General features: G+C 52.9%; 1 protein-coding gene across 2 annotated transcripts in view; it reads left to right on the top strand.

The window, feature by feature from the left end:
- Positions 1-21329, top strand: part of GNG7 (G protein subunit gamma 7) — a 29292-nt gene extending 7963 nt beyond the window's left edge. Inside the window, exons 2-4 of one of the 2 annotated variants that reach the window (XM_038163957.1) lie at positions 2063-2130; positions 19226-19343; positions 20707-21329. In XM_038163957.1, the coding sequence (XP_038019885.1) occupies positions 19263-19343; positions 20707-20832 (207 nt within the window). In that variant the 5' untranslated portion in view covers positions 2063-2130; positions 19226-19262 and the 3' untranslated portion in view covers positions 20833-21329. Of the gene's footprint in view, positions 1-2062; positions 2131-19163; positions 19344-20706 lie in introns of both variants that reach the window. The other variant, XM_038163958.1, reaches the window with a different exon arrangement.
- Positions 21330-23670: the final 2341 nt, after the last annotated feature.

The following is a 23670-nucleotide window of genomic DNA, read 5'->3' as shown; positions in this document are numbered from 1 at the left end:
GTTCCTCATCCCCGAATCTGCTGCAATCTGCAGAAGGAAGAGGTGAAAGGAGCCCTGGCCTGAACCCCAGCCCAGAATCACTGACGTGGGTTTGACTCCTTGAGAAAAACCAAACCAAACCAAAACAAAAAAAAACCTGTTTGTGTTCAGCCAGCGAACGAGGAAAACAAGCAGGGCTGGATTTCAGCTCCGATGGATTCTTGGAATTCATCCCTCCCTGGCTCCTGCTCTGACTTCAGCTGGGTTGAGCAATGTGTTACTGGGAAGGGGACGTGAGGCACGAGGGGTTCTCGGGGGGGGAGTTTTGGGAGCTCTCCCAAGGGCAGCTCGTTCCTGCAGCCTGGGACTGAGGTTTTCTTGGAAATTCAACCTTCCAGGATGTGCTCAGCCAGGGCAGGCTGAGCTTTCTGTGCTGAAATGCTCTCTAACCGTCCCTGGAATGGTGTAAATGCTGCTTCTTTTTTCATATTCCCCCCCAAAAAACGATGCAAAATCCTCTTACTATTATTCTCTTCTGAAATGGGGCAAACTCCTCCTCTTCATGTGCTTCTCTGAAATGGGGGAAACACCTCTTCTTCATATTTCCCCCCAAAAATGGGGGAAACACCTCTGCCTCCCATCATTCCCTCTCAAAAATGGGGCAAACTCCTCCTCTTTTCCATATTCCCCCTAAAAAAATGATGGAAACTCCTCCTCTTCTTCATATTCCCCCTAAAAAATGATGGAAACTCCTCCTCTTCTTCATATTCCCCCTAAAAAATGATGGAAACTCCTCCTCTTCTTCCTATTCCCCCTAAAAAATGATGGAAACTCCTCCTCTTCTTCCTATTCCCCCTAAAAAATGATGGAAACTCCTCCTCTTCTTCATATTCCCCCCCAAAAAATGGAGGAAACATCTCTGCCTCACATCATTCCTTCTCAAAAATGGGGCAAACTCCTCCTTTTCTTCATATTCTTCTCTGAAATGGGGGAAATTCCTCCTCTTCTTCATATTCCCCCTAAAAAATGATGCAAACTCCTCTTCTTCTCCATACCCCCCCAAAAAAAATGATGCAAAGTCCTCCTCTAATTCATATTCCCCCCCAAAAATGGGGGAAACAGCTCTGCCTCCCATCATTCCCTCTCAAAAATGGAGCAAACTCCTCCTCTTTTCCATATTCCCCCTAAAAATGATGGAAACTCCTCCTCTTCTTCATATTCTCCTCTGAAATGGGGGAAATTCCTCCTCTTCTTCATATTCCCCCCCAAAAAATGGAGGAAACATCTCTGCCTCACATCATTCCTTCTCAAAAATGGGGCAAACTCCTCCTCTTCTTCATATTCTTCTCTGAAAGGGGGGAAACTCCTCATCTTCTTCATATTCTCCTCTGAAATGGGGGAAATTCCTCCTCTTCTTCATATTCCCCCCCAAAAATGGGGGAAACACCTCTGCCTCCCATCATTCCCTCTCAAAAATGGGGCAAACTCCTCCTCTTCTCCATATTCCCTCTCAAATTGGGGAAATTCCTCCTCTTCTTCATATTCTCCTCTGAAATGGGGGAAATTCCTCCTCTTTGTCATATTCTCCCCCAAAAAAAGGTGCAAACATTTCTCCCTCTCCTCATTCCCCCCTAAAATGGGGAAACGTTTCCTATTTTTAACATTCCCTCCAAAAAAATGAGGCAGGCAAGCACCTTTCCAGCTCCTCATTCCCCTCGAAAATGATGCAAACTCCTTTTCCTCCATTTCCCCCCCCAAAAATGGGGCAAACCCCTCTCCCTCCCTGCTTTCCCCCATAAAAAAATGCAATTTAGACCCAAACATTTCCCCGAGTCCTCGCCCAGGCCGTGATTTATAAAAACCAAGGGAAATTCCACAGCTTCCCTGTCGTTATTCTGATTATTGATCAATAAACACCAGCCCTGATTTTCCAGTCAATGATTGGGTATTGATCAGAGCAGGGATGTTCCTCACCGAGGCTGATTAAATCATGATGGAGTAAATATCCCAAATTACAATTCCATTAATAACACGGCTCCATCTGCTCGAGCTGACGGATCTGAATTCCCGTTTTCCTTGGCAGGAGCCGTCGAGGAATCCACAAAAATCGAGGGATCCGCACGGAGAACGAGGCTGCTCTGCAGTAGGAAGGTGAGCAGAGACCTCTTGATTGGTCCCCTTAGTGATTAATTTGCCCTTAATTGCTTCATTTTATCTGGAAAACGGTCTGGAGGAGGAGTTGGGAATGGGTTTGGAATGGGTTTGGAATGGGTTTGGCTGAATTTGGGATGGGTTTGGAATGGGTTTGGACTGAATTTGGACTGAATTTGGGATGGGTTTGGAATGGGTTTGGCTGAATTTGGAATAGGTTTGGCTGAATTTGGGATGGGTTTGGATGAATTTGGAATGGGTTTGGTTGAATTTGGGGTGGGTTTGGACTGAATTTGGGATGGGTTTGGAATGGGTTTGGAATGGGTTTGGACTGAATTTGGAATGAATTTGGAATGGGTTTGGAATGGGTTTGGCTGAATTTGGGATGGGTTTGGAATGGGTTTGGATGAATTTGGAATGGGTTTGGAATGGGTTTGGATGAATTTGGAATGGGTTTGGCCTGAATTTGGGATGGGTTTGGACTGAATTTGGGATGGGTTTGGACTGAATTTGGAATGAATTTGGAATGGGTTTGGAATGGGTTTGGACTGAATTTGGGATGGGTTTGGACTGAATTTGGAATGGTTTTGGGATTGGTTTGGCTGAATTTGGAATGGGTTTGGATGAATTTGGAATGGTTTTGGAATGGGTTTGGCCTGAATTTGGGATGGGTTTGGACTGAATTTGGGATGGATTTGGGATGGGTTTGGAATGGGTTTGGAATGGGTTTGGAATGGGTTTGGACTGAATTTGGATTCTGAAGTGCTGACTGTGGGTGCTGCTCGTTATGGGGTCTCATTATGTGCTACAATTACCTCATTAATTAGGGAGCATTCCAGAGGGGACCTGGGGCTGTGTGGGAGCTGCTGTTCATGGGAAACTCCGTGAAGGGGCTCTTTGGGGCTGTTTGGGCTTGTTTGGGTCTGTTTAGGGTTATTTGGGGCCGTTTGGGGCTCTTTGGGCCTGTTTGGGATTGTTTGGGGCTCTTTGGGCCTGTTTGGGATTGTTTGGGGCTCTTTGGGGCCATTTGGGCCTGTTTGGGGCCGTTTGGGGCTCTTTGGGCCTGTTTGAGGTTGTTTGGGGCTCTTCAGGGCCCTTTGGGCCTGTTTGGGCCTGTTTGGGGCTGTTTGGGGCCGTTTGGGGCTCTTTGGGCCTGTTTGGGGCTGTTTGGGCCTGTTTGAGATTGTTTGGGCCTGTTTGGGGCCCTTAGGGGCTCTTTAGGGCTCTTTGGGGCCCTTTGGGGCTGTTTGGGGCTCTCTGGGGCTCTTTGGAGGTGACAAACCCGGAGCTGGGAATTGTGGCTGTGTTGTCCCAGGGCTGGATCCTCCTCAGGGTTTTTCTTGGAATACCCTTCAAGGGGTAATTCAAGGGGCAGGAGGCTGAGCCCTCCCTGCATTTGGGAGGGGTTTGAGCTCCCCACAGGGGCTTTGGGACAGGAGGACATTGGAGTGATGATGATGATGATGATGATGATGATGATGAGCAGTTGCTGCTCCTGTGTCACCCGAGGAGCTGAGATCCAGGTGACTCCAGAGCTCTGCGTTTCCCCGTGTGTCGCAGCCAGGCTTTGGCAAATGGAAATTGGCTGATTTTGTGCATTTTGGGTGAAAAATCCCTTAAAATCCCAATTTTTTGGGAGGAAAAAATCTTCCTTGCCTGCAGTTCCCCGGTGCGGGCGGCAGAGGGCGCGCTCGGGCCGCGCTCGTGGAGCTTCGCTTTTAATATTTATTAATTGGATTTAATCTCATTATTAAATGCAGATTCCTTCATCAAAGCGCTCCCGGCGCTTTAATTAAAACTGGAGCCACCAGCAGAGCGGGGTGAGGCTCTGCAGGGCCACCAGGAGCTCTGGGGCTTTCCCAGGAGGATGAGGATGAGGATGAGGATGAGGATGAGGATGAGGGTGAGGATGAGGATGGATTTTCCCCCACTCTTCACCCCAAGCCGAGCTCTGCACCACAACCCCAACCCAAAAAAATCCCCCTAAAAATCAGAATTGCTGCCTAACGCCCGGCTGCCATCAGCAGGTGGCAGCAGCCTGCCCTGCTGCCCGTGTTATTCCTGGCTGGGAGATTCCCTGGATCCAACCCCACAGTCTAGACTGACTGACAGACGGGATTCCTGTGCTCTTAGGTAAGCACGGACAGACACCCATTATGCAAATCCCCAGCCGGAGCAGCCTCCCAAACATTCCTCAGATTGTCTAAATAAGGTGCTGTTTCAGACCCAAAGTGCAGCCAGGCTTTTGGGTGCCTTCCAGCTGGAGGTGGGATTTTTTTTTCTAATTCTTTTCTTCTTCCCCTGATCGGCACAGCCTGAGTTCTGGCCTCAACAGCTGCCCAGATGTGCAGGGAGGAGAGAAAACTGGGCAGATAAAAAACTTGCAGGCATCTGTGCCTGTTGCTGCTGCTGCTGGGTGCTGTTAAATCTGGCTTATATCTATTTTCTATTCAGATTGCACAGGATTCGTGGCATTTTTCAGGTGCTGTTTCAGACCCAAAGTGCAGCCAGGCTTTTGGGTGCCTTCCAGCTGGAGGTGGGATTTTTTTTTCCTAATTCTTCTCTTCTTCCCCTGAGTTTTGGCCTCAGCAGCTGCCCAGATGTGCAGGGAGGAGAGAAAATTGGGCAGATAAAAAACTTGCAGGCATCTGTGCCTGTTGCTGCTGCTGCTGGGTGCTGTTAAATCTGGTTTATATCTATTTTCTATTCAGATTGCACAGGATTCGTGGCATTTTTTTTTTTGCTCTCCGAGCTGCAGAAATCAGCTGCAGGGTGCAGTGACCCAGCCTTGCACGGAGGTGTTGCCCTGCTCAGGGCCTGCCTGACTCATTCCTGGGGCTGGAGGAGGTGGGGATGGATCATCAGGGATGATCCAGAGGCTCTGGAGCAGTCTGTGGCATTTGCACTCTGTCCTTTTTGCACACAGAAATTCAAAGAGCCTTTCAAGCCCCCGTGACTGCAGAGTTGTTTGTGCTGCTCTGGCTGTTGCACCATCCTGAATTTCCTAGGAATTCTCCTTCCAGCCTGCTTCTATCCCTAAAATCCATCCCTAAAATCCACCTGTGGCTAAAACCTCTCTGTAAAACCTCTCCCTAAAATCTCTCCCTAAAACCTCTCCCTAAAATCTCTCCCTAAAACCTCTCCTGCCCCAGCCTGGAGCTGCTGCAGCCCCCTCAGAGCACACAAAGAGCTCAGGGCTGAGCTCCTCAGCTGCTCCAGGAGCTGGGAATTGGCCCTCAGCCCTGCCAGGAAAACATTGGAAAGCCTCCTGCTCCCGAATCCACGTGATTTTCTGGGAATTTGCTTTGGAGGGCGGTTCAGAAATCCCTGCTCGGGGTGCTGCTGGCTCAGGGTGAGGAGTTTGCTCTGGTTTCTTTGTGGTGGCCTCTCAGCCTGTCAGTACCAGCTCTGCTCTTCTGTTCCTTGCCTAAAAGAAAAAAAATAATAATAATAATCTGTCGTGTTGTTTTTCTTTTTTCAAATTGCATCATCCCTCCTGCTTTCCTGAGCGTTGTTTATTTAGGAGCACAGTTAATCCTTGAAGGATTAAAGGGAAGGGAAAGGTTGGGATCTTCACCCTTGTCTTAGGGGGGAATGTGAAGGAGAGGTGTTTGCCCCATTTTTGGGGGGAATGAGGAGAAGGGGAGGTGCTTGCCCCATTTTTGAGGGGGAATGAGGAGAGGGAGAGGTGCTTGCCCCATTTTTTGGGAGGGGATGAGGAGAAGGAGAGGTGCTTGCCCCATTTTTGAGGGAGAATGTGAAGGATAGGAGCTGCTTCCCCCATTTTTGGGAGAGGATGAGGAGAAGGAGAGGTGTTTGCCCCATTTTTGGGGGGGAATGAGGAGAAGGAGAGCTGCTTGTCCCATTTTTGTGGGGGAAGATGAAGAGGAGGAGTTCCCCCAAGGAAAGCCAGGAGGGAGACTTTGAGCAGGGTGGGACCCTCATTTCCCAGCGTGGCAGCTGTGACTCCATCTTTTCCTGGGTGGGACCCTCCCTTCCCACCGTGGGGACTGTCATTCCATGATCTCCTGCTGGAAATTCTGGTTTTGGGGTGAGCTGCAGCCCCCATTTTTCCATCCACGCTCACGGCACCACCTTCAATCACAGCTGCACCCCAACTTCCCCTCATCTCCTGTCTCTGGCAGCAGGAAAATCCCAAATCCAAGCCCTCCCTGCAGTTCCCAGCAGTTCTGGAGCCCTTTTCCAGCTCAGCTCAGCTGCTGCTTTGCCCTTTCTGCTCGGAGATGGGAGATAAGGAAGCAGCCGAGCGCTGCTGACTCACTTTGGGGTTTGTCCTTCCTGCCCTCCCACACTGCACCTGCACGCCCAGAAACCTTCAACCCCACAGCCCCCACACGGGTTTTCCAACCCGAAAATTCCCTTTCCTGCTGCTCCAGGAGCTGAGGAAAACCCCTGGAGTTTGTCAGGGAGAGTTTTTAGGGAGATGTGGGCAGGACAGAGGGATCAGCGGGGTTTGCTCGGTGCTGCCTTTTCCAGCCTGAGTCACCCGACCTTTCCCTGGGAGTGCTGGAGAAACACCAGGATCATCCCAATAAACACCAGGATTGTCCTGAGAAACACCCCCAGGGATCCCAGTCCAGCTGCGGGGCTCAGCTGGGCAGGGTTTGCCTTGTCTGCACCCCAAACCGAGGAGCAAATCCTCATCAATCCCCCCAAAACATCCCCTTCCCTAAAAACCTCCCTCCAAAACATCCCCATCCCTAAAAACCTCCCCCCAAAACATCCCCATCCCTAAAAACCTCCCCCCAAAACTTCCCCATTCCTAAAAACCTCCCCCCAAAACAACCCCATCCCTAAAAACCTCCCCCCAAAACATCCCCATCCCTAAAAACCTCCCCCCAAAACATCCCCATCCCTAAAAACCTCCCCCCAAAACATCCCCATCCCTAAAAACCTCCCTCCAAAACATCCCCATCCCTAAAAACCTCCCTGCAAAACATCCCCGTCCAGAAAAACCTCCCTCCAAAACTTCCCTACCCTAAAAACCTCCCCCCAAAACTTCCCCATTCCTAAAAACCTCCCTCCAAAACATCCCCATCCCTAAAAACCTCCCCCCAAAACATCCCCATCCCTAAAAACCTCCCTCCAAAACTTCCCTACCCTAAAAACCTCCCCCCAAAACTTCCCCACCCCTACAAACCCCAACCCCCTGGATTTGGGATTGCTTTGGGGATGGTTTCCCAGCAGGGCAGGGTCTCGTGTTCTCTGAGCTCAGGGTTTGGGTGATTTGTCAGAATTCTGAGAAGTTCCGAGCTGTCCAAGCAGAAAATGCTCCTTTTGGGGTGGTTCAGCTGAACCTTTTTGGGGGAAATAGGAAACTGCTGCCTGGAAGAGCTGCTGAACCCACAGAAAAGCTGGGAAAAGCTCAGGAAATTGCAGCTCTTGGAAGTGAAATCACCGATGAAGGATTTAGGTGAAAACCCCAAGTTTTCAGGGAAAACCCAACAACCTGGGAAGGGTTTTTGAGCAGCAGCGAAACATCTGTGGTTTGTGAGAAACCTTTTCCTTCCTCCCGAGCTCCTGCACTTGAGCTCAGCAGCAGAAAACTGATTTTTCAACTGGTGTTTTCAACTTAAAACTGAAACCTGAAACTTAAAAACTGATTTTTAATCGGTTTAAACTTTTGGGTTTTTTGCCTCAGGCTTTCTCCTCGCTCTCCAAACCCACGGAGCAAGCTGCAGTTCCTGATCCTTTGCTCCTTCCCTCCTGGATGTTGATTTTCCTCCCTCAGAGAGTTGACACCTCTTTGTTTTCCCAGGTTTTGGGGGAATTTGAGCTGAGTTTTCCCACAGAGGGGGGATCCCAGCCCCTGGGAAAAGGGGTTGGAATGTTTTTTATCTGGGTGCACATCTGGGAAAGGCATCGCAGGCTGGGAACGGCTCCAGCCGCAGTTCCCAGCCCCAAATTCAGGATTTTGGAGATTCCCAGAGCAGCTGTGGCTGCCCCTGCATCCCTGGAAGTGTCCAAGGGCAGCTTGGAGCCACCTGGGCTTTGGGAATGTGCAGGAGCAGGGCTGGAGCTGCTGAAGGAGGTGACAGGGGAGTGACAGATGTGAGGATGGCAGGCCAGGAACCTCCTGGCCTATCCTGTCCCAGGAGTCAGGACTGGTGGGCAAATTATCCAATATCAGCATTATCAAATTATCCAATATCAGCATTGTCCAGTTATCAAATACCAGCATTATCAAATTATCCAATATCAGCATTATTAAATAATCAAATATCAGCATTGTCCAGTAATCAAATACCAGCATTATCAAATTATCAAATATCATCATTATCCAATAATCAAATATCAGTATTATCAAATTATCAAATATCAGCATTGTCCAGTTATCAAATATCAGCATTATCAAATATCAGCTTATCCAATAATCAAGTATCAATATTATCCAGTTATCACATATCAATATTATCCAATAATCAAATATCAATATCATCCAATTACCAAATACCAGCATTATCAAATTATCAAATATCATCATTATCCAATAATCAAATATCAGTATTATCAAATTATCAAATATCAGCATTGTCCAGTTATCAAATATCAATCAGCATTATCAAATATCAGCATTATCCAATAATCAAATATCAGTATTATCCAGTTATCACATATCAATTTTATCCAGTTATCAAATATCAATAATATCCAATTATCAAATATAAATATTATCCAATATCAAACATCAGGACTGTGCAGTTATCAAATACAAACATTACCAAATTATCCAATATTGTCCAATATTGATATTATCCAATACCAACATTATCCAATATCAATATTATCCCATACAAATATTATCCAATACCAATATTGTCCAATATCGATATTATCCAATATCACACATCAGGACTGTGCAGTTATCAAATATAAACAATATCCAATATCGATATTATCCAATATCTACATTATCCAGTATCACCCATCAGGACTGTGCAGTTATCAAATATAAACATTATCCAATTATCCAATGCCAATATTATCCAATTATCAAATATCAGGATTATCCAATTATCCAATATTATCCAGTTATCCAATATTATCCAATTCCAACGTTATCCAGTCACACATCAGGACTGTGCAGTTATCAAATATAAACAATATCCAATATTATCCAATTCCAATGTTATCCAGTATCCCCCATCAGGACTGTGCAGTTATCAAATATAAACAATATCCAATATCAATATTATCCAATATTATCCAGTGTCACCCATCAGGACTGTGCAGTTATCAAATATAAACAATATCCAATATCAATATTATCCAATGTTATCCAGTATCCCCCATCAGGACTGTGCAGTTATCAAATATAAACAATATCCAATATCAATATTATCCAATATTATCCAGTATCCCCCATCAGGACTGTGCAGTTTTCCAGCCCCAGCTCTCCTGGAGCTCTGCTCCTCTGCTCTCCTCTCCTGCTGCTGGAGCTCTCAGCCAGCACAGCCTCCTCACGTGGCACCAGAGCTGTGCCTCGTGCCTGCAGCCCCATCCAAAAATTCCCTTTTTTCACCAAAATCTGCATTTAAGGCTCTTGCCATCCCCAGACTTCGGCCTGTCCTGGTTTCATCCCCCGCTTCCCACCTGCGGACTCCCACGGTGCCATTTGGCAATTTGGGAATTTGGGATTGTGTCCCAGGTGACTCAGCCCTGTTTGTCCCCAAGGGTGTGGGGACAGAGCGGGGTCAGAGCCAGGTTTGGGATTTTCCCCGTGGTTTTTTTTTGGGATTGGGGAGAGCCTGGGAATGCTGTGGGCTCCTCCTGCACCTGCCATGGGCTCGGCTCCACCTCGCTTGGAATTAAAGAACATTTTTCCTGCTCTTTTCACACCCGAAGAGGAAAACTGGGATGAGTGGGTTCCTCAGGGAACGTGACTCATGTGCCAGGCAAGGACTGGGATGAGGAGGAGGAGAAGGTGGAACAGGAGGAGGAGGAGGAGCCACTCGCTGCCAAGGACTTCACTCCTCCTTCTGCTGCCTTATTTTAGCCCTAGTAGCAGCTGAATTCCCAAACTGGAATTCTAAATTCCCGATTTTTTTCACAGCTTGCTAAATCCTGCCTCTCCTCCCTCTATTTTTAGCCCTGGGAGACTCCAGGTAGGAGCAGCACTAATTAATCTCAACTGAGGGACTGGAGGCAAAGTTGAGCTCCTTCAGTGCTGCAAAAAAAGCGCTCGAAAGTGAAATTTTGGGGCAAATAAAACCCGAGTTTAGGCGGTTGGGGGGTTGGATTTTTGACCTGGAGTTTTAAATTCAGCTCTTAAATGCAGATGGTTTTGCAGCAGGTTGGGTGGGTGGGTGTTGACTTTAATATAGTGAAATCTGAGATAAAAATACATCGAAATGAACGGTTCACAAGGAAAAAAAAACCAAAAAACTGGATTAAAAGTAGTTGGAATGAGTGAGGAGGAGGAGAACGGGATCAGCTGTGTCACCTCAGTGTCCTGGCACTGAGCTCCTCCTAATTTCACCTGCTAAATGAAGATGCTAATTAGGCAGGGATTGCACAGGGCCAGGTCTGGCCAGCTCAGGTGAACCTCTCCGTCATCCCTATCCCAGTTTATCCCGGTTTTTCCTGGTTTATCCTGGTCTGGCTGCTCCAAGGCAGTGCCAAAGTGCCAGCACAGCTTTTCCCAGCAGCACAGAAATGTTGTTTATCCCTTTTTTGGTCCAATTAGGGATGCAAATTAGGATTTGCAGCGGGGAATTCCAAGCCCCTGCCACGAGCAAGGGGACACTTTTCACTGTCCCAGGTTGCTCCATCCCTGGGCATTTCCAGGGATCCAGGGCCCAGCTGCTGCTTTTCCTCCTCCACCCATCCCCGCAGTCCTGTGACTTTCCCTCCCCAGCTTTGTTTTGATTCCTGCCGCAGCTCCAGAGGGTGACAGCGGTGACAAAGCCACCCTAAATCGTCCCTAAACCCCACGAGGCCTCATCCAAAGCGGGGTGAGCCCCTGGGTTCGGGGCCTGACCCCTCCTCTGCACTTGTTTCACCATCAAACCCCAGCAAAGACCTCAGCTTCTCCAGGAATCCCATCCCAGCCCCTTCCCCACCCTCACAGGCAGGAATCCCCTCCCAAATGCCACCCAAATCGCCCCTGTTCCAGTTTGGAAGCCATTCCCTGTATCCTGGCACCCTGTAAACAGCCCCTCCACCTCCCTGCCAGCTCCTGCAGGGCTGTACCCAGCTCTCTCCAAAGCCTCTCTCCTCCGGGAATTTTGCCTCTTTCCCTCTCCCTGTTTTTCCCCAACCTGCAGCAGATAATTTTCTAAATTTAACCCTCAGCCAGCCCGAAGTTGCCCGTGACCCCAGGGCAGCTCCCTCACGTGCCTCCCACCCCAACCCTTTCTCACAGTGGGGAAAATTCCCTTTTTTAGCCTGGCCCGGCCTCTGGCAGCAACCCCAGCCCTGAGCTCAGCCCTGGAGCTCTGCCAGCCCAGCGTGACCGAGAGAAAAGAACCTTCAGCTTCCTCCCGTGGCAGAGGCAGCCCCGAGCGAGCTGCAGCCTCTCACATGATGCTGCAGTCATCGGCCTTTCCCAAAAAGCCGCGGTTTCGCGGGAAAACGGCCGCGGTCACACGGAGCTGCTGGGAGTCACCGGGCTCTGAACCCCATCCCGCTGGGGATGAGGCCTCGTGGGGTTTAGGGATGATTTAGGGTGGCTTTGTCATCGCCGTCACCCTCTGGAGCTGCGGCTGGGATCAAAACAAAGCTGGGGAGGGAAAGTCACAGGACTGCGGGGATGGGTGGAGGAGGAAAGAGCAGTGGGGTGTCACTCATGTGATGGCCGTGGCCCAAAGGTCACTCACGTGGCCCTGGAACGGGAAAGGGCCGGGAATGAGCCGGGCCCTGATGCCAGCAGGGCCCGTTTGTGGGGAATGGGGATCCTGAAACAGCTCTGTGTCTGTTCCAGAACGGGAATGAGCCCCAATCCCCAATGCCAGCAGGGCTCTTTTGTAGGGAATGGGGATCCCGGGGCAGCTCTGTGTCCCCATTCCAGAACAGGAATGAGCCCCAATGCCAGCAGGGCCCGTTTGTAGGGAATGGGGATCCTGAAACAGTTTTGTGTCCATTCCAGAACAGGAATGACCCCAAATCCCCAATGCCAGCAGGGCCCTTGTGTAGGGAATGAGGATCCCAGAGTGGCTCTGTGTCCCCATTCCAGAACAGGAATGAGCCCCAGTGCCAGCAGGGCCCTTTTGTAGGGAATGGGGATCCCAGAGCAGCTCTGTGTCCCCATTCCACAACGGGAATGACCCCAAATCCCCGATGCCAGGAGGGCCTTGATCCCAGAGCAGCTCTGTGTCCCCATTCCAGCCCGGAGCTGGAGCTGGGTGTTCATCCCAAAGTTGTGGGGTTCAGGTTTTTGGGTTTTTCTTCCCAGCCGGGCTGAGTTCTCTCCCTCCAGGTGAATTCCTGCCTTAGGGAAAAGATTCTCCCTCGGGGTTCCATTAGCAAAGGGCTGTTAATTATGGGGCTGCTCCCGGGAAATCAGGGAGAAGGGGATTCCAGCCAGGCTTGAGCTCCCTGGAGCAGGGAGGGAAGGAAAAAGGGGTGAATTCCTGGGGGCTTCAGGCTTCCCCTGAAAAAAGGGATGAATTCCTTGGGGATGCTTCAGGTTTCCCTGGATTTTAAGGTTTGAATGGATTGAAGTGGGATGGAGCAGCTCCAAAGGGTCCCTGCATGCTGTTGGTGGGACATGGAACGGCTTAAATCCGTTCCTGAGCAGAGCCCAGGAGTTTTTAGGGAGTTTTTAGGAAGTTTTCAGGGAGTTTTCCCACCCTGCCATGGCTCCTGGTCCCACGCCACAGAAGTCTTGAGGTTTGAAAGGAGGTGAAGGGAGGGAAAAAAAAGGAATAAAAACTTGCTGCAGTCAGGGAAAAATTCAATGGCTCATTGAGGCGCGGAGCTGCTGCTGCAGGAAGTGTGAAGGGAAAATGGAGCCGGCTTTGTTCTTGCCCAGACAAGGAGCGAGCGCCGGCCCCAACAGCCGCGCTCTGTTCCCAAAAACCATGAGGTCATCCCGAAAAGCAGGAACCGGCGCTGGGACAGCGATCCCGGCTCCCCCGCCGGGCTCCCCCCGCCTTTCCTGGCTCCGGGCTCGCTCCGCGGAGGTGGCGGTGGCTCCTGGCCCCGCTCCAGCCGGGGGGAGCCCAAAACCCTCGTGCTGCTCCAGCCCGAAATCCCAAAACACAAAGGGTTTGGAGACCCTCAGGCTGCTCCAGCCCGAAATCCCAAATCACAAAGAGTTTGGAGACCCTCAAGCTGCTCCAGCCCGAAATCCCAAAACACTGAGAGTTTGGGGACCCTCGGGCTGCCCCAGCCCTAAATCCCAAATCACAAAGGGTTTGGGGACCCTCAGGCTGCTCCAGCCCGAAATCCCAAAACACAAAGGGTTTGGAGACCCTCGGGCTGCTCCAGCCCGAAATCCCAAAACACAAAGGGTTTGGGGACCCTAGGGCTGCCCCAGCCCGAAATCCCAAAACACAAAGGGTTTGGATACCCTCAGGCTGCTCCAGCCCGAAATCCCAAAACACAAAGGATTTGGGGACCTCGTGCTGCTCCAGCCCGAAGTCCCAAAACACAAAGGATTTGGGGACCTCGTGCTGCTCCAGCCCGAAATCCCAAAACACAAAGGATTTGGGGACCTCGTGCTGCTCCAGCCCGAAGTCCCAAAACACAAAGGATTTGGGGACCTCGTGCTGCTCCAGCCCGAAATCCCAAAACACAAAGGGTTTGGAGACCCTCAGGCTGCTCCAGCCCTAAATTCCCAATCCTGGTGGGTTTGGGGACCCTCAGGCTGCCCCATCCCTGAATTCCCAATCCTGGTGGGTTTGGGGTTTTTTGCAGCTCCGTGTAATGGATGTGAGGCTGCTCTTTCCTGGAAGGGTAAATGCAGTCCTGAGTGGTTTATAGGGTCCTGGAAGGGTAAATGCAGCCCTGAGAGGTAAATGGGGTCCTGGGAGGGTGAATGTGACCCTGAGAGGTTTATGAGGTCCTGGAAGGGTGAATGTGATCCTGAGGGGTTTATGGGGTCCTGAAAGGGTAAATGCGACTCTGATGGGTTTATGGGGTCCTGGAAGGGTAGAGAGGGTCCTGAGAGGTAAATGGGGTCCTGGAAGGGTAAATGCGACCCTGAGGGGTTTATGGGGTCCTGGAAGGGTAAATGCGACTGTGATGGGTTTATGGGGTCCTGGAAGGGTAGAGAGGGTCCTGAGAGAAAAATGGGGTCCTGGAAGGGTGAATGCCACTCAGGCGCTGGCTGTTCGGGGAGTGGCAGCTCGCAGCTATGAGAGGAATGGCAGGAATTCCCGGGGAACGCGGGATCAGCGCATTTCTGCGCGCTGCCGTCAGCCGGCGGGCAGGTGGCACCGTGGGCCGGAGCTGCCCGGGAGCCGTGCCAGGGCCGCTTCCCGGCGTGCCCGTCAGGCCGGGACAGGCCCGGCTCCCCGGCCGGTTTCACCCTCGTGACCGCGATCCCGGGGCCGCGTTTCGGTTGGGAAAGGCGGGGAAAGGTTTGGCTGAGGCGGGGGAAAAGGCGGGGATGGGGATGGGGGGATCCATCCCGCCGGGAATAAATCAATCAATAAATCAATCAATGAATAAATCAATAACTGGATGAAACGCAGAGGCTGCTCGGAGCCAGCCCAGATCCGTGATGGGAGAGGAGGAGGAGGCGTCTCCTCCAGCACGGAGCCGCTGCTGAGTCACGGCTCGGCAGAGCCAGCGCTGCTGTCACCGCTCTGTCACCGCTCTGTCACCGCTCTGTCACCGCCGCTGCTGCGCGCGGCTGACTCAGGAGCTGCGCGGGTTTGCGCTGCTTTTTCCCGGGAAAACAGCCCAAATCGGGACTTTGGCGGCTGCCGGGCACACAGGCAGGGAGCTCGGGAACAAAGCGGCGCCGTGGGACGCGGAGGGGCCGCGGCGGCCGTCACTCGGTGCTGCCGTGACGTGACACCGGGAGGGCGGCACAGCCGCGGCTCCCCGCCGTGCCACCCGCGGCCTTTGGGGGAATGTGAGCACAAAGCATGGGGTTTGTGAGGGGTGGAACCCAGGAGAGATTTGGGGCTGCTCCAGAGTCAGACCGAGCTGCTGAGGATGTGGCTCTGAGCGTCCTGCTTTTCGTCCAGGATATCCAAACCGGTTTAAAACACCAAATGCTGCTCATTGCGGGGTCTATCCTGACCTCAGAGCTTCCCCTAGAACAGGCAGCAGTGCTCCCGGGGGGGTTGTGCCCCAGCCAGACCCTCCCGAGATGCGTTTGCGTCATTCCCAAACCTCTCACCTGCGCTCCGGGATCCCGGATTTCCCAATCTCTCTCCCAGCCGTGTCCCTGCCCTCGGGCCACCCCGGATGATCCCTCCCTGCCCTCGCTCTTGCGTTCCCTGAATGTGTATCGATTTCCCGTGGGTTTTTGTGCTGCTGGGAAATCTCTCTGGCAGCGTTCCCCGGGCTGGGATCCGCCGGATCCCTGCGCTGTGGAGGAGCAGGGAGAGAGCCCGGAGAGCTGCAGGGCTCGGTGCCTCCATCCCTGCTGGAAGAGCTCCCGGGCACAGCGTGAGGAACAGCGCCACCAGAGCCATTCCCGAAAGTCCCCTTGTCCCGAACGCTGCTGCCGGGATCGGCCGGGAAGTGCTGCTGCGGGATTCGGGAAGATTTGTTTGTGCTGAGGAGGGCCGGGGGTGACTCAGCCAGAGGAGAGCGGGGCCTGGTGCTGAGTCACGGAGCAGAGCCAGGCAAGGGAAGAGTCAGCGCTGGCCCGGCTCCAGCAGCAGCAGGAGGTGGGACCAGGCCGAGCTCCAGAGGTTTGCCCCCCCGGCTGAAGGAATTCTGCCTCTGTGGGGGTCATTCTTCACTTTATGAGGGTGTGCTGGAGACCTGGGTGTCCCCACTGTCCTGTGCTTCCTGCCCTGGCTGCAGACGTCACATCCCAGTCCTTTCCCAAACACTGATTTCCTTAAAAAATGGGCAAAGGGACAGAGGAGCTGGATCCATGGAAACCTGGGCACTGCTGGATCAGGGCAGTGCTGGATCCACATCTGGGCACTGCTGGAATAGAGCACTGCTGGATCCACATCTGGGCACTGCTGCAGCTACATCTGGGCACTGCTGGATCCAAACCAGGATCCAGCACTGCCCTGGTTTGGATCCAGCACTGCCCTGGTTTTGGATCCAGCAGTGTCCAGGTTTTTGATCCAGCAGTGCCCAGATGTGGATCCAGCACTGCCCTGTTTTGGATCCAGCACTGCCCTGTTTTGGATCCAGCAGTGCCCAGGCTGTGGATCCAGCACTGCCCTGTTTTGGATCCAGCAGTGCCCAGGCTGTGGATCCTCAGGATGCTGCAGGGACAGGGATGGGGGCAGGAGCAGCTCCCAGAAGTTCTCTGAACTCTCCCTGGGCTGATTCATCAGCCTCACTCCGTAAACAGGAAGCTGAGAAAGTACAGGCAGGTGATCCTGTGCTGCTGCAAACACTTGGAAACACAAATTCCTTGCATTTTTTCCGCCAGCTGCCTGCTAACTCTTGTCCAGGTGAAGGGTTTTCTGGCAGTGCCTGCAGCAGGAAGGACTCCCGAGGTCGTGGCTCGGGTTTAGAAGGAGCTGGACTTGGACACGGAGCTTTGCCCTGCTCCTGATCCCTGGGACTGGGAGGGATTCAGATCCCCCTGTGGAACAGCACCGACTGCTGCTCCTCTCTGCTCTTGGGAGGGGAAAAAGGCCCTGCTGGGAAGAGGGAAGCTGGGGTTCGCTGGGATGCTGGGCAGCTGCAGCTCTGCTGTTTTGGAGCTCCTTCCCCAGGGAACGGCCTCCTTCCTCCTCCCGTTTTCCACAGAACCAGACCCGATTTCACCCTGGCAGCTTCCCCGTGCTGGCTTGACTTAACTTCCAGGACGGGAGAGGCGGAGATTCCCAACCAGCCCCGCTAATTCAGGGAATCCTCCCGCGGGGAGCCGGGAACGCGGGGCTGCAGCGCCGCTCCTTCCCCCCCAGTGCTGCTCGGGGATTGAGGAGCTCAGAACGCGCCGGGACGCGGCTTGCCAAGCAAAATAATCCCTGAGAGTGCCCTTGTGGTCTGGAATAAACTCCCGAAATGTCTAAACATAGGCGAGACAGCGAGGATTTGGGATGGGACGGGCGCTCCCACCCCGCTCCCGCCGGGAACGCTCGGCTTTGAAGCTGCCAGGCGCGGGGAGCAGGCTGGAGCAGCCTCTAATTAAGCCGTGGAAGGGCTGCAGTGGGCGGCTGGCGGGGCCGGGAGTGTTTGCTTTGGCTCCTTCTCCTCCCGGAGTCGTCTCGGGCTCTGGTGGGGGGTGGGAGCTGCCCCCTGTGCCCTGGGAAGGAGCGGTCAGGGCTGAGTCAGCGGCGGGAGGTGGCGGCTGTGACACCTCCACAGGGGTGTCACAAAGGGAACAGGCTGGGGGTGGTGTCTGGCCGAGGGATTCGGTGTGGCAGGAGCTGCCCCTGGGACTGGGGGGAGGTTGTTTTGGTCTCGTGGAAAAAATCCTTCAGTTCCTGCTGTGAAGCTGAGAGGAATGGGGTTCAGGGCCTGCCAGGGCATTGTGGGGGTGCAGGGACACGGCCCCATGGGCAGGTGGGACACAAATCCCATGGGCAGGTAGGACACACATCCCATGGAATGGCTGGACATGAATCCTATGGGAAAGTTGGACACAAATCCCATGGGAAGGTTGGATATAAATCCTATAGGAAAGTTGGACATAAATCCCATGGGCAGGTGGGACATGAATCCCATGGGAAGGTTGGACACAAATCCTATGGGAAAGTTGGACAGAAATCCCATGGGCAGGTTGGACATGAATCCTATGGGAAGGTTGGACACACATCCCATGGGAAGGTTGGACACACATCCCTTGGGAAGGTGGGACACACATCCCATGGGAAGGTTGGATATAAATCCCCTGGGAAGGTTGGACACACATCCCATGGGAAGGTTGGATATAAATCCCCTGGGAAGGTTGGACACACATCCCATGGGAAGGTTGGATATAAATCCCATGGGAAGGTTGGACACAAATCCCTTGGGAAGGTCGGATGTGGTCCCATGGACACATCCCCATGTGCAGGTTGGACATGACCCACATGCAGGTATCACCTGCCCAGGCGCAGGGACACCAAAGCCACCAGGGCTGGTCCAGAGGGGTCCAGGAGCCCCCTGGGTGCCCAGCCCGGGGCTGTGCTGGGGCAGAGCTTCCCCTCCGTGGATTTTTCCGCTCTGCTCAGCAGAGCTTTTAACAGAACTCCCTGGAAAGGGGATCCTGAGGGCTCCTTCGGGGAAAAGGGAACTTGAAACACCCTCAGGAAGCGTCAGCGGGGCCACCAGAGCTCCCTCTGCACATGGCCGTGGGTGTGGGATTAACATCCCTTCCCAGGCCCTCCAGGATCCTGGGATGGAGCACACGGCAGAGCAGCTCCACGCCTGTGAAAAATGTGTATTTTATGATTGGCTTTTGGCAAATATTCCAATGAATATTTTATGTGTTTTGTTAGAAAGGGATGTTAAGTAGTGTGTTAAGCACAGTTTTAGGTTATAACATAATGTTAAAATAGAAACTCTGTGTGCGGGATATTTTTTTTAAGAAAGGAATGAGGCATTTGTACCAGATAGCAGCCACCTAAACCTTTCAGAGAAAGAGAATTTATTGCACCATTATCAGAAGAAACGAACTTCTGAGCTTCTTCCTGCCTCGCTCAGCCCTGCAGACGCCTCAGGATCCAGAGGAAGAGGCTGACACTGACCAGGCAGAATCCTGTGTTTGAATGGAATTTATGCATCATGCATGAGGTGTATGAATATGCAACAGGCTGGTGTTTAAAGGGTTAACGTGGGTCCTTTTTTGGGTTTATTTTGCCCAGAAATGGTACCCAGACCATCCATAACTCTTTGTTCTTATTGTCTCGTATTGTCCTAATCCCAATTGTCCACATTCTTATTACTCTAATGACTATTTTTAGAACCATTTTGTTACCATTCAACTTGTACAGCTTGAGAACCCAGCGAGGGGGGTTTTGCAGCCGCTGCAGCCCCGTGTCCGTGCTCTCCGCAGGGCTGTGCTGCGCGGGGCCCGGCGCCGATGGCAGAGGATGTCCAGCACTAACAACATCGCGCAGGCCCGCAAGCTGGTGGAGCAGCTCCGCATCGAGGCCGGCATCGAGAGGATCAAGGTGAGCCGGGCACGGCAGAGAGCCCAGAGTCCCCAGAAGGGGTGGCCCCAGAGTCCCCACAGGGATGGCCCCAGAGTCCCCACAGGGGTGGTCCCAGTCCCCCACAGGGAAGGTCCCAGAGTTCCTCACAGGCTCGGTCTCAGAGTCCCCACAGGGATGGCCCCAGAGTCCCCAAAAGGGGTGGCCCCAGAGTCCCCAAAAGGGGTGGCCCCAGAGTCCCCCATAGGGACAGTCCCAATGTCCTCCACAGGCGTAGTCCCAGAGTCCCCCACGGGGACAACCCCAGAGTTCCCCACAGGGATGGTCCCAGTCCCCCACAGGGACGGTCCCAGAGTCCCCAAAAGGTGTGGCCCCAGAGTCCCCACAGGGATGGTCCCAGTCCCCCACAGGGATGGCCCCAAAGTCCCCACAGGGACGGTCCCAGAGGTCCCAGAGTCCCCAAAAGGGGTGGCCCCAGAGTCCCCATAGGGATGGTCCCAGAGTTGCCCACAGGGATGGTCCCAGAGTCCCCATAGGGATGGTCCCAGAGTTCCTCACAGGGATGGTCCCAAAGTCCCCCACAGGGATGGCCCCAGAGTCCCCACAGGGATGGTCCCAGAGTCCCCACAGGGATGGCCCCAGAGTCCCCACAGGGGTGGTCCCAGAGTCCCCCACAGGGATGGTCCCAGAGTCCCCATAGGGATGGTCCCAGAGTTGCCCACAGGGATGGTCCCAGTCCCTCACAGGGATGGCCCCAGAATCCCCAGCAGGGATGGTCCCAAAGTCCTCCAGGGATGGTCCCAGAGTCCCCCAGGGGTGGCCTCAGGACTCCCGGGGACACACAGGGGTCAGGATTGTCAGGTGACAAGGACAAATGGGGGTGGTGTTTTTTGAGACCTTGGAAGGAGATGAGTGAGTTTGATTCTGTGTTCTGCGCTCAGGGAATCTTTCCCTTTTTCGTCCCAAATCCCTGAAAAACTCAGCTACAATAATATCCCTTTTAAGTCCTTAAGGGAAAAGCTGGATGTAAATCCCCAAAAATCCTGCAAGCTCTGGTGACTCCGAGCTGGGAATATTCCCATCAATTCCTGCTTTCCTCCCCAGGTCTTTAAAGCATCCTCAGAGCTCCTCCCAAATCCCTGAACAACACAGATACAACATTCCTTTCAAATCTCCCAGCCGGGGCATTTCCCCACACTCCTCACTGTCAACTCTGATTTTCCACCTCCAATTCCCATTTTTCTCCCCAAAATTTCCGTTGGGAAAAGCTGGATGTGAAACCCCAAAAATCCTGGAAGCGCTGGTGACTCTGAGCTGTGATTATCCCCCAAATTCCTGCCATTATCCCCCAAATTCCTGCTTTTTTTTTATCCCCAAAATGCAGGTCTCCAAAGCATCCTCGGAGCTGATGAATTACTGCGAGCAGCATGCTCGGAATGATCCACTCCTGGTGGGAGTTCCTGCTTCTGAGAATCCCTTTAAGGACAAAAAACCCTGTATCATCCTATAGCTGTGGATCCCTCTGGAAGGGAATCCCCATCCAGCCTCTGGATCCAGGCTCCTCCACACCTCCACCTGCACCCAGGGGTAAAAACTCAACGCTGGCTTCAAACAGAACTTAAAAAAATCCCGAGAAAAAACAAAAAAAACCTGAAAAAACAAAAAAAAATTCAAAAAAACCACCCCAAAACAAGCTGAAAAGATCAATTTGGAAGCGGGGGTTTTTAGGGAAAGGGTGGCTGCTTCATGGGAAGGAAAGTGGGATTGAGAATTGGAATTGGGATTTTTTAAATTTACCCGGGGTTGAGGGAGGAAAGGAAAGGGGGGGGATTTTTTTTATTGGGGTATTTGGATTTGGGAAGGGGGTGGTGCAGGAGGAGGTGAGGGGTCATTCCCAGTGGGATGTGAGAGCTGGATCCCATCAGAGCCCAATCAGCAGGAATTTCCTCTGGAGAAGGGGTGAGGTGGGAAGCATTTTGTAGAAAATTAGTACAAAAAAAAAAAACCCAAAACACCCCAAAATCCCCAAATCCAGCTGGAAAAATCCCTGTTGGGAATGGCCAAAGGGAGGCTGGGGAGGCTTTTCCCTGCATCCCACAGCTCTGCTGGGATCCAGGGATGGCCCTGCAGGGGAATTCCCGGCTGGGAGAGATCCCAGGAGGAATTTTAGGGAGCTGCAGGGATGGGGGAGGCCGGGAGCTTTGGGGGGGTCTCTGTGCTGTCCCCAAATCCAGGGAGGGAGGGAAGGGAAGGAGCTTCCTGGTGCATCCAGAATCTTGGGAAAATCGACTTTTGGGGGAGTTTCAACCCGAATCAGCGAATTCCCATCTCTCTTTTCCACACTGGAATTCTTCCCACTAAATCCAGGGCCTGGGAAATGTCCAGGGAAGTTTAGGGCAGGTGGGGAGGGGGAGTGGAAGGATCAGTTCTGTTCCCATCCCTTGGGAATCTGGGACTGGGATTGAACTGGGAGAGAGCTTGGATCTCACGGGGGTGACCCGGCACGGAGGGGAGAGCTGGGAAAGGGGGAAGAGGGGGAGCAGGAAAAGGGAAGCAGGAAAAGGGGAGCAGGGAAAGGGGAGCAGGGAAAGGGAAACAGGAAAAGGGGGAGCAGGAAAAGGGGAGCAGGGAAAGGGGAGCAGGAAAAGGGAACAGGAAAAGGGGAGCAGGGAAAAGGGAACAGGAAAAGGGGAGCAGGGAAAGGAAAATGGGAGCAGGAACAGGAGGAGCAGGAAAAGGGGAGCAGGAGACGTTTCCTTGGAGCCCTTGGGTTCTCGGGAGAGCTCCGGGAATTCCCTGGAGTGGCCACCGGATCTGTGGGGAAGGGACAGATCCTGGGATTCAGGTGCAGTGTCCAAGCCCAGTCCCTGTCCCCAGGCCCCATCCTGGGGCTCAGCAGCTCCTGGGAAACATTCCCAGAATCCCAGAATCCATGGGGCTGGAAAAGATTTCCCAAGACCACCGCAGGCAGAGGCCCTTCCCGGTTATCCTGAGCACAGGTTTTTGGTTTTTGGGAAGAGAAGGGATAAAACCAACCCAGCCACAGCTGGTGTGAAATCCTGGGAGTTTCCCCGTTCCCCCCAAAAGCTTCGGATGGGGTTAGGAATGCCAGGGATCCCATCACGGGACAGGGAGCAATTCCCGTGGGAAAGGATTTGCAATTCCCTGGATTCCCGCTGAATCCCCCCCCAGCCCGAGCTGGTGCTGCTGGGCACCGGTGGAATTCCCGGTGGAATTCCCAGGGGGCCGGGCCGGGCAGAGCCGCTCCGTGTCCCCTCCTCGGCTGCAGGAATGTCGCTGTTCCTTGTTTCCAGTCATTTGCCTTTGCAGCAAAGTCGGGGAAACGCCACGTTTTTAACCCTAAAGCCGTGCGGCTTCTCCTGGGAATGCTCCCCGCTGTGTCCCGGAATTCCAGGGCTCGGGAATGTCCCCCCCCCATCCCTTTGGGGGAGCAGAGCAGGGAAAACGGGATCATTTTCCAGGAATTTCCCTCCCTGTCCCTCAGCCCCAGCAAAGCCTTTTCTGGAGAGTTTGATCCCAAATCCCAAATCCTAAATCCCATCCCGCTCCAAGCTCCGCCCGCCGGGAATCACGCGGCCACTCCCGAGTCCAGCCCGGGATTCCTTCTCCAGGAGGGAATTCCCTCTTGTCCTCAATCTCTCGGACAGTTCCAGCCTTATTTTTCTACTCCAGATCTGATTCTTCCTCTGTGTTCGAGACCAGAGCTTGGTGCTATCCTTGGAGCCGGGGCTGGAGCCGGGAATTCTTCCTCCTCCTCCTCCTCCTCCTCCTCCTCCAACCCCCCCATCCCGGGAGGATCCCGTGGGATGTGAATCCCGAGGGATGCTGGCTCAGACGCTTTGGGGTCGCTCTGCCGGGGTCCTGCCCGAGCCAAAGCCACGCTGGAGGCAGGAGGAGGGAAAAGGGAGAAGGGAAAAGGGATGGGAAAAGGGAAGAGGGAAGAGGGAAAGGGAAAGGGGAAGAGGGAAAGGGGATGGGAGAAGGGAAAAGGGAATAGGGAAAAGGGAGAAGGGAAAAGGGAGAAGGGAAAAGGGAGAAGGGAAAAGGGAGAAGGGAAAAGGGAAAGGGGATGGGAAGAGGAAAAAAGGAAAACAGAAAGGGGGTGGGAGAAAGGAAAAGGGAAAAGGGAAAGGGGAAAGGAGATGGGAGAAGGGAAAAGGGATGGAAGATGGAAAAAAGAGCCAGGAAAAGGGGCAAGGAGCTGGGGGAAAAAGGGGCAAGGAGCAGGGAAAAGGGGTTGGGAGATGGGAAAAAAGGTGGGATGGGGAGGAGGGAAAAGGAGCCAGGAAAAGGGGCAAGGAGCAGGGAAAGGGGGTTGAGAGAAGGG

Source organism: Motacilla alba, chromosome 28, assembly GCF_015832195.1.
Source record: "Motacilla alba alba isolate MOTALB_02 chromosome 28, Motacilla_alba_V1.0_pri, whole genome shotgun sequence".
Lineage (NCBI taxonomy): Eukaryota > Metazoa > Chordata > Aves > Passeriformes > Motacillidae > Motacilla > Motacilla alba.
The sequence above is the reverse complement of the archived record's forward strand: the minus strand, read 5'-3'. Positions and strand labels throughout refer to the sequence as shown.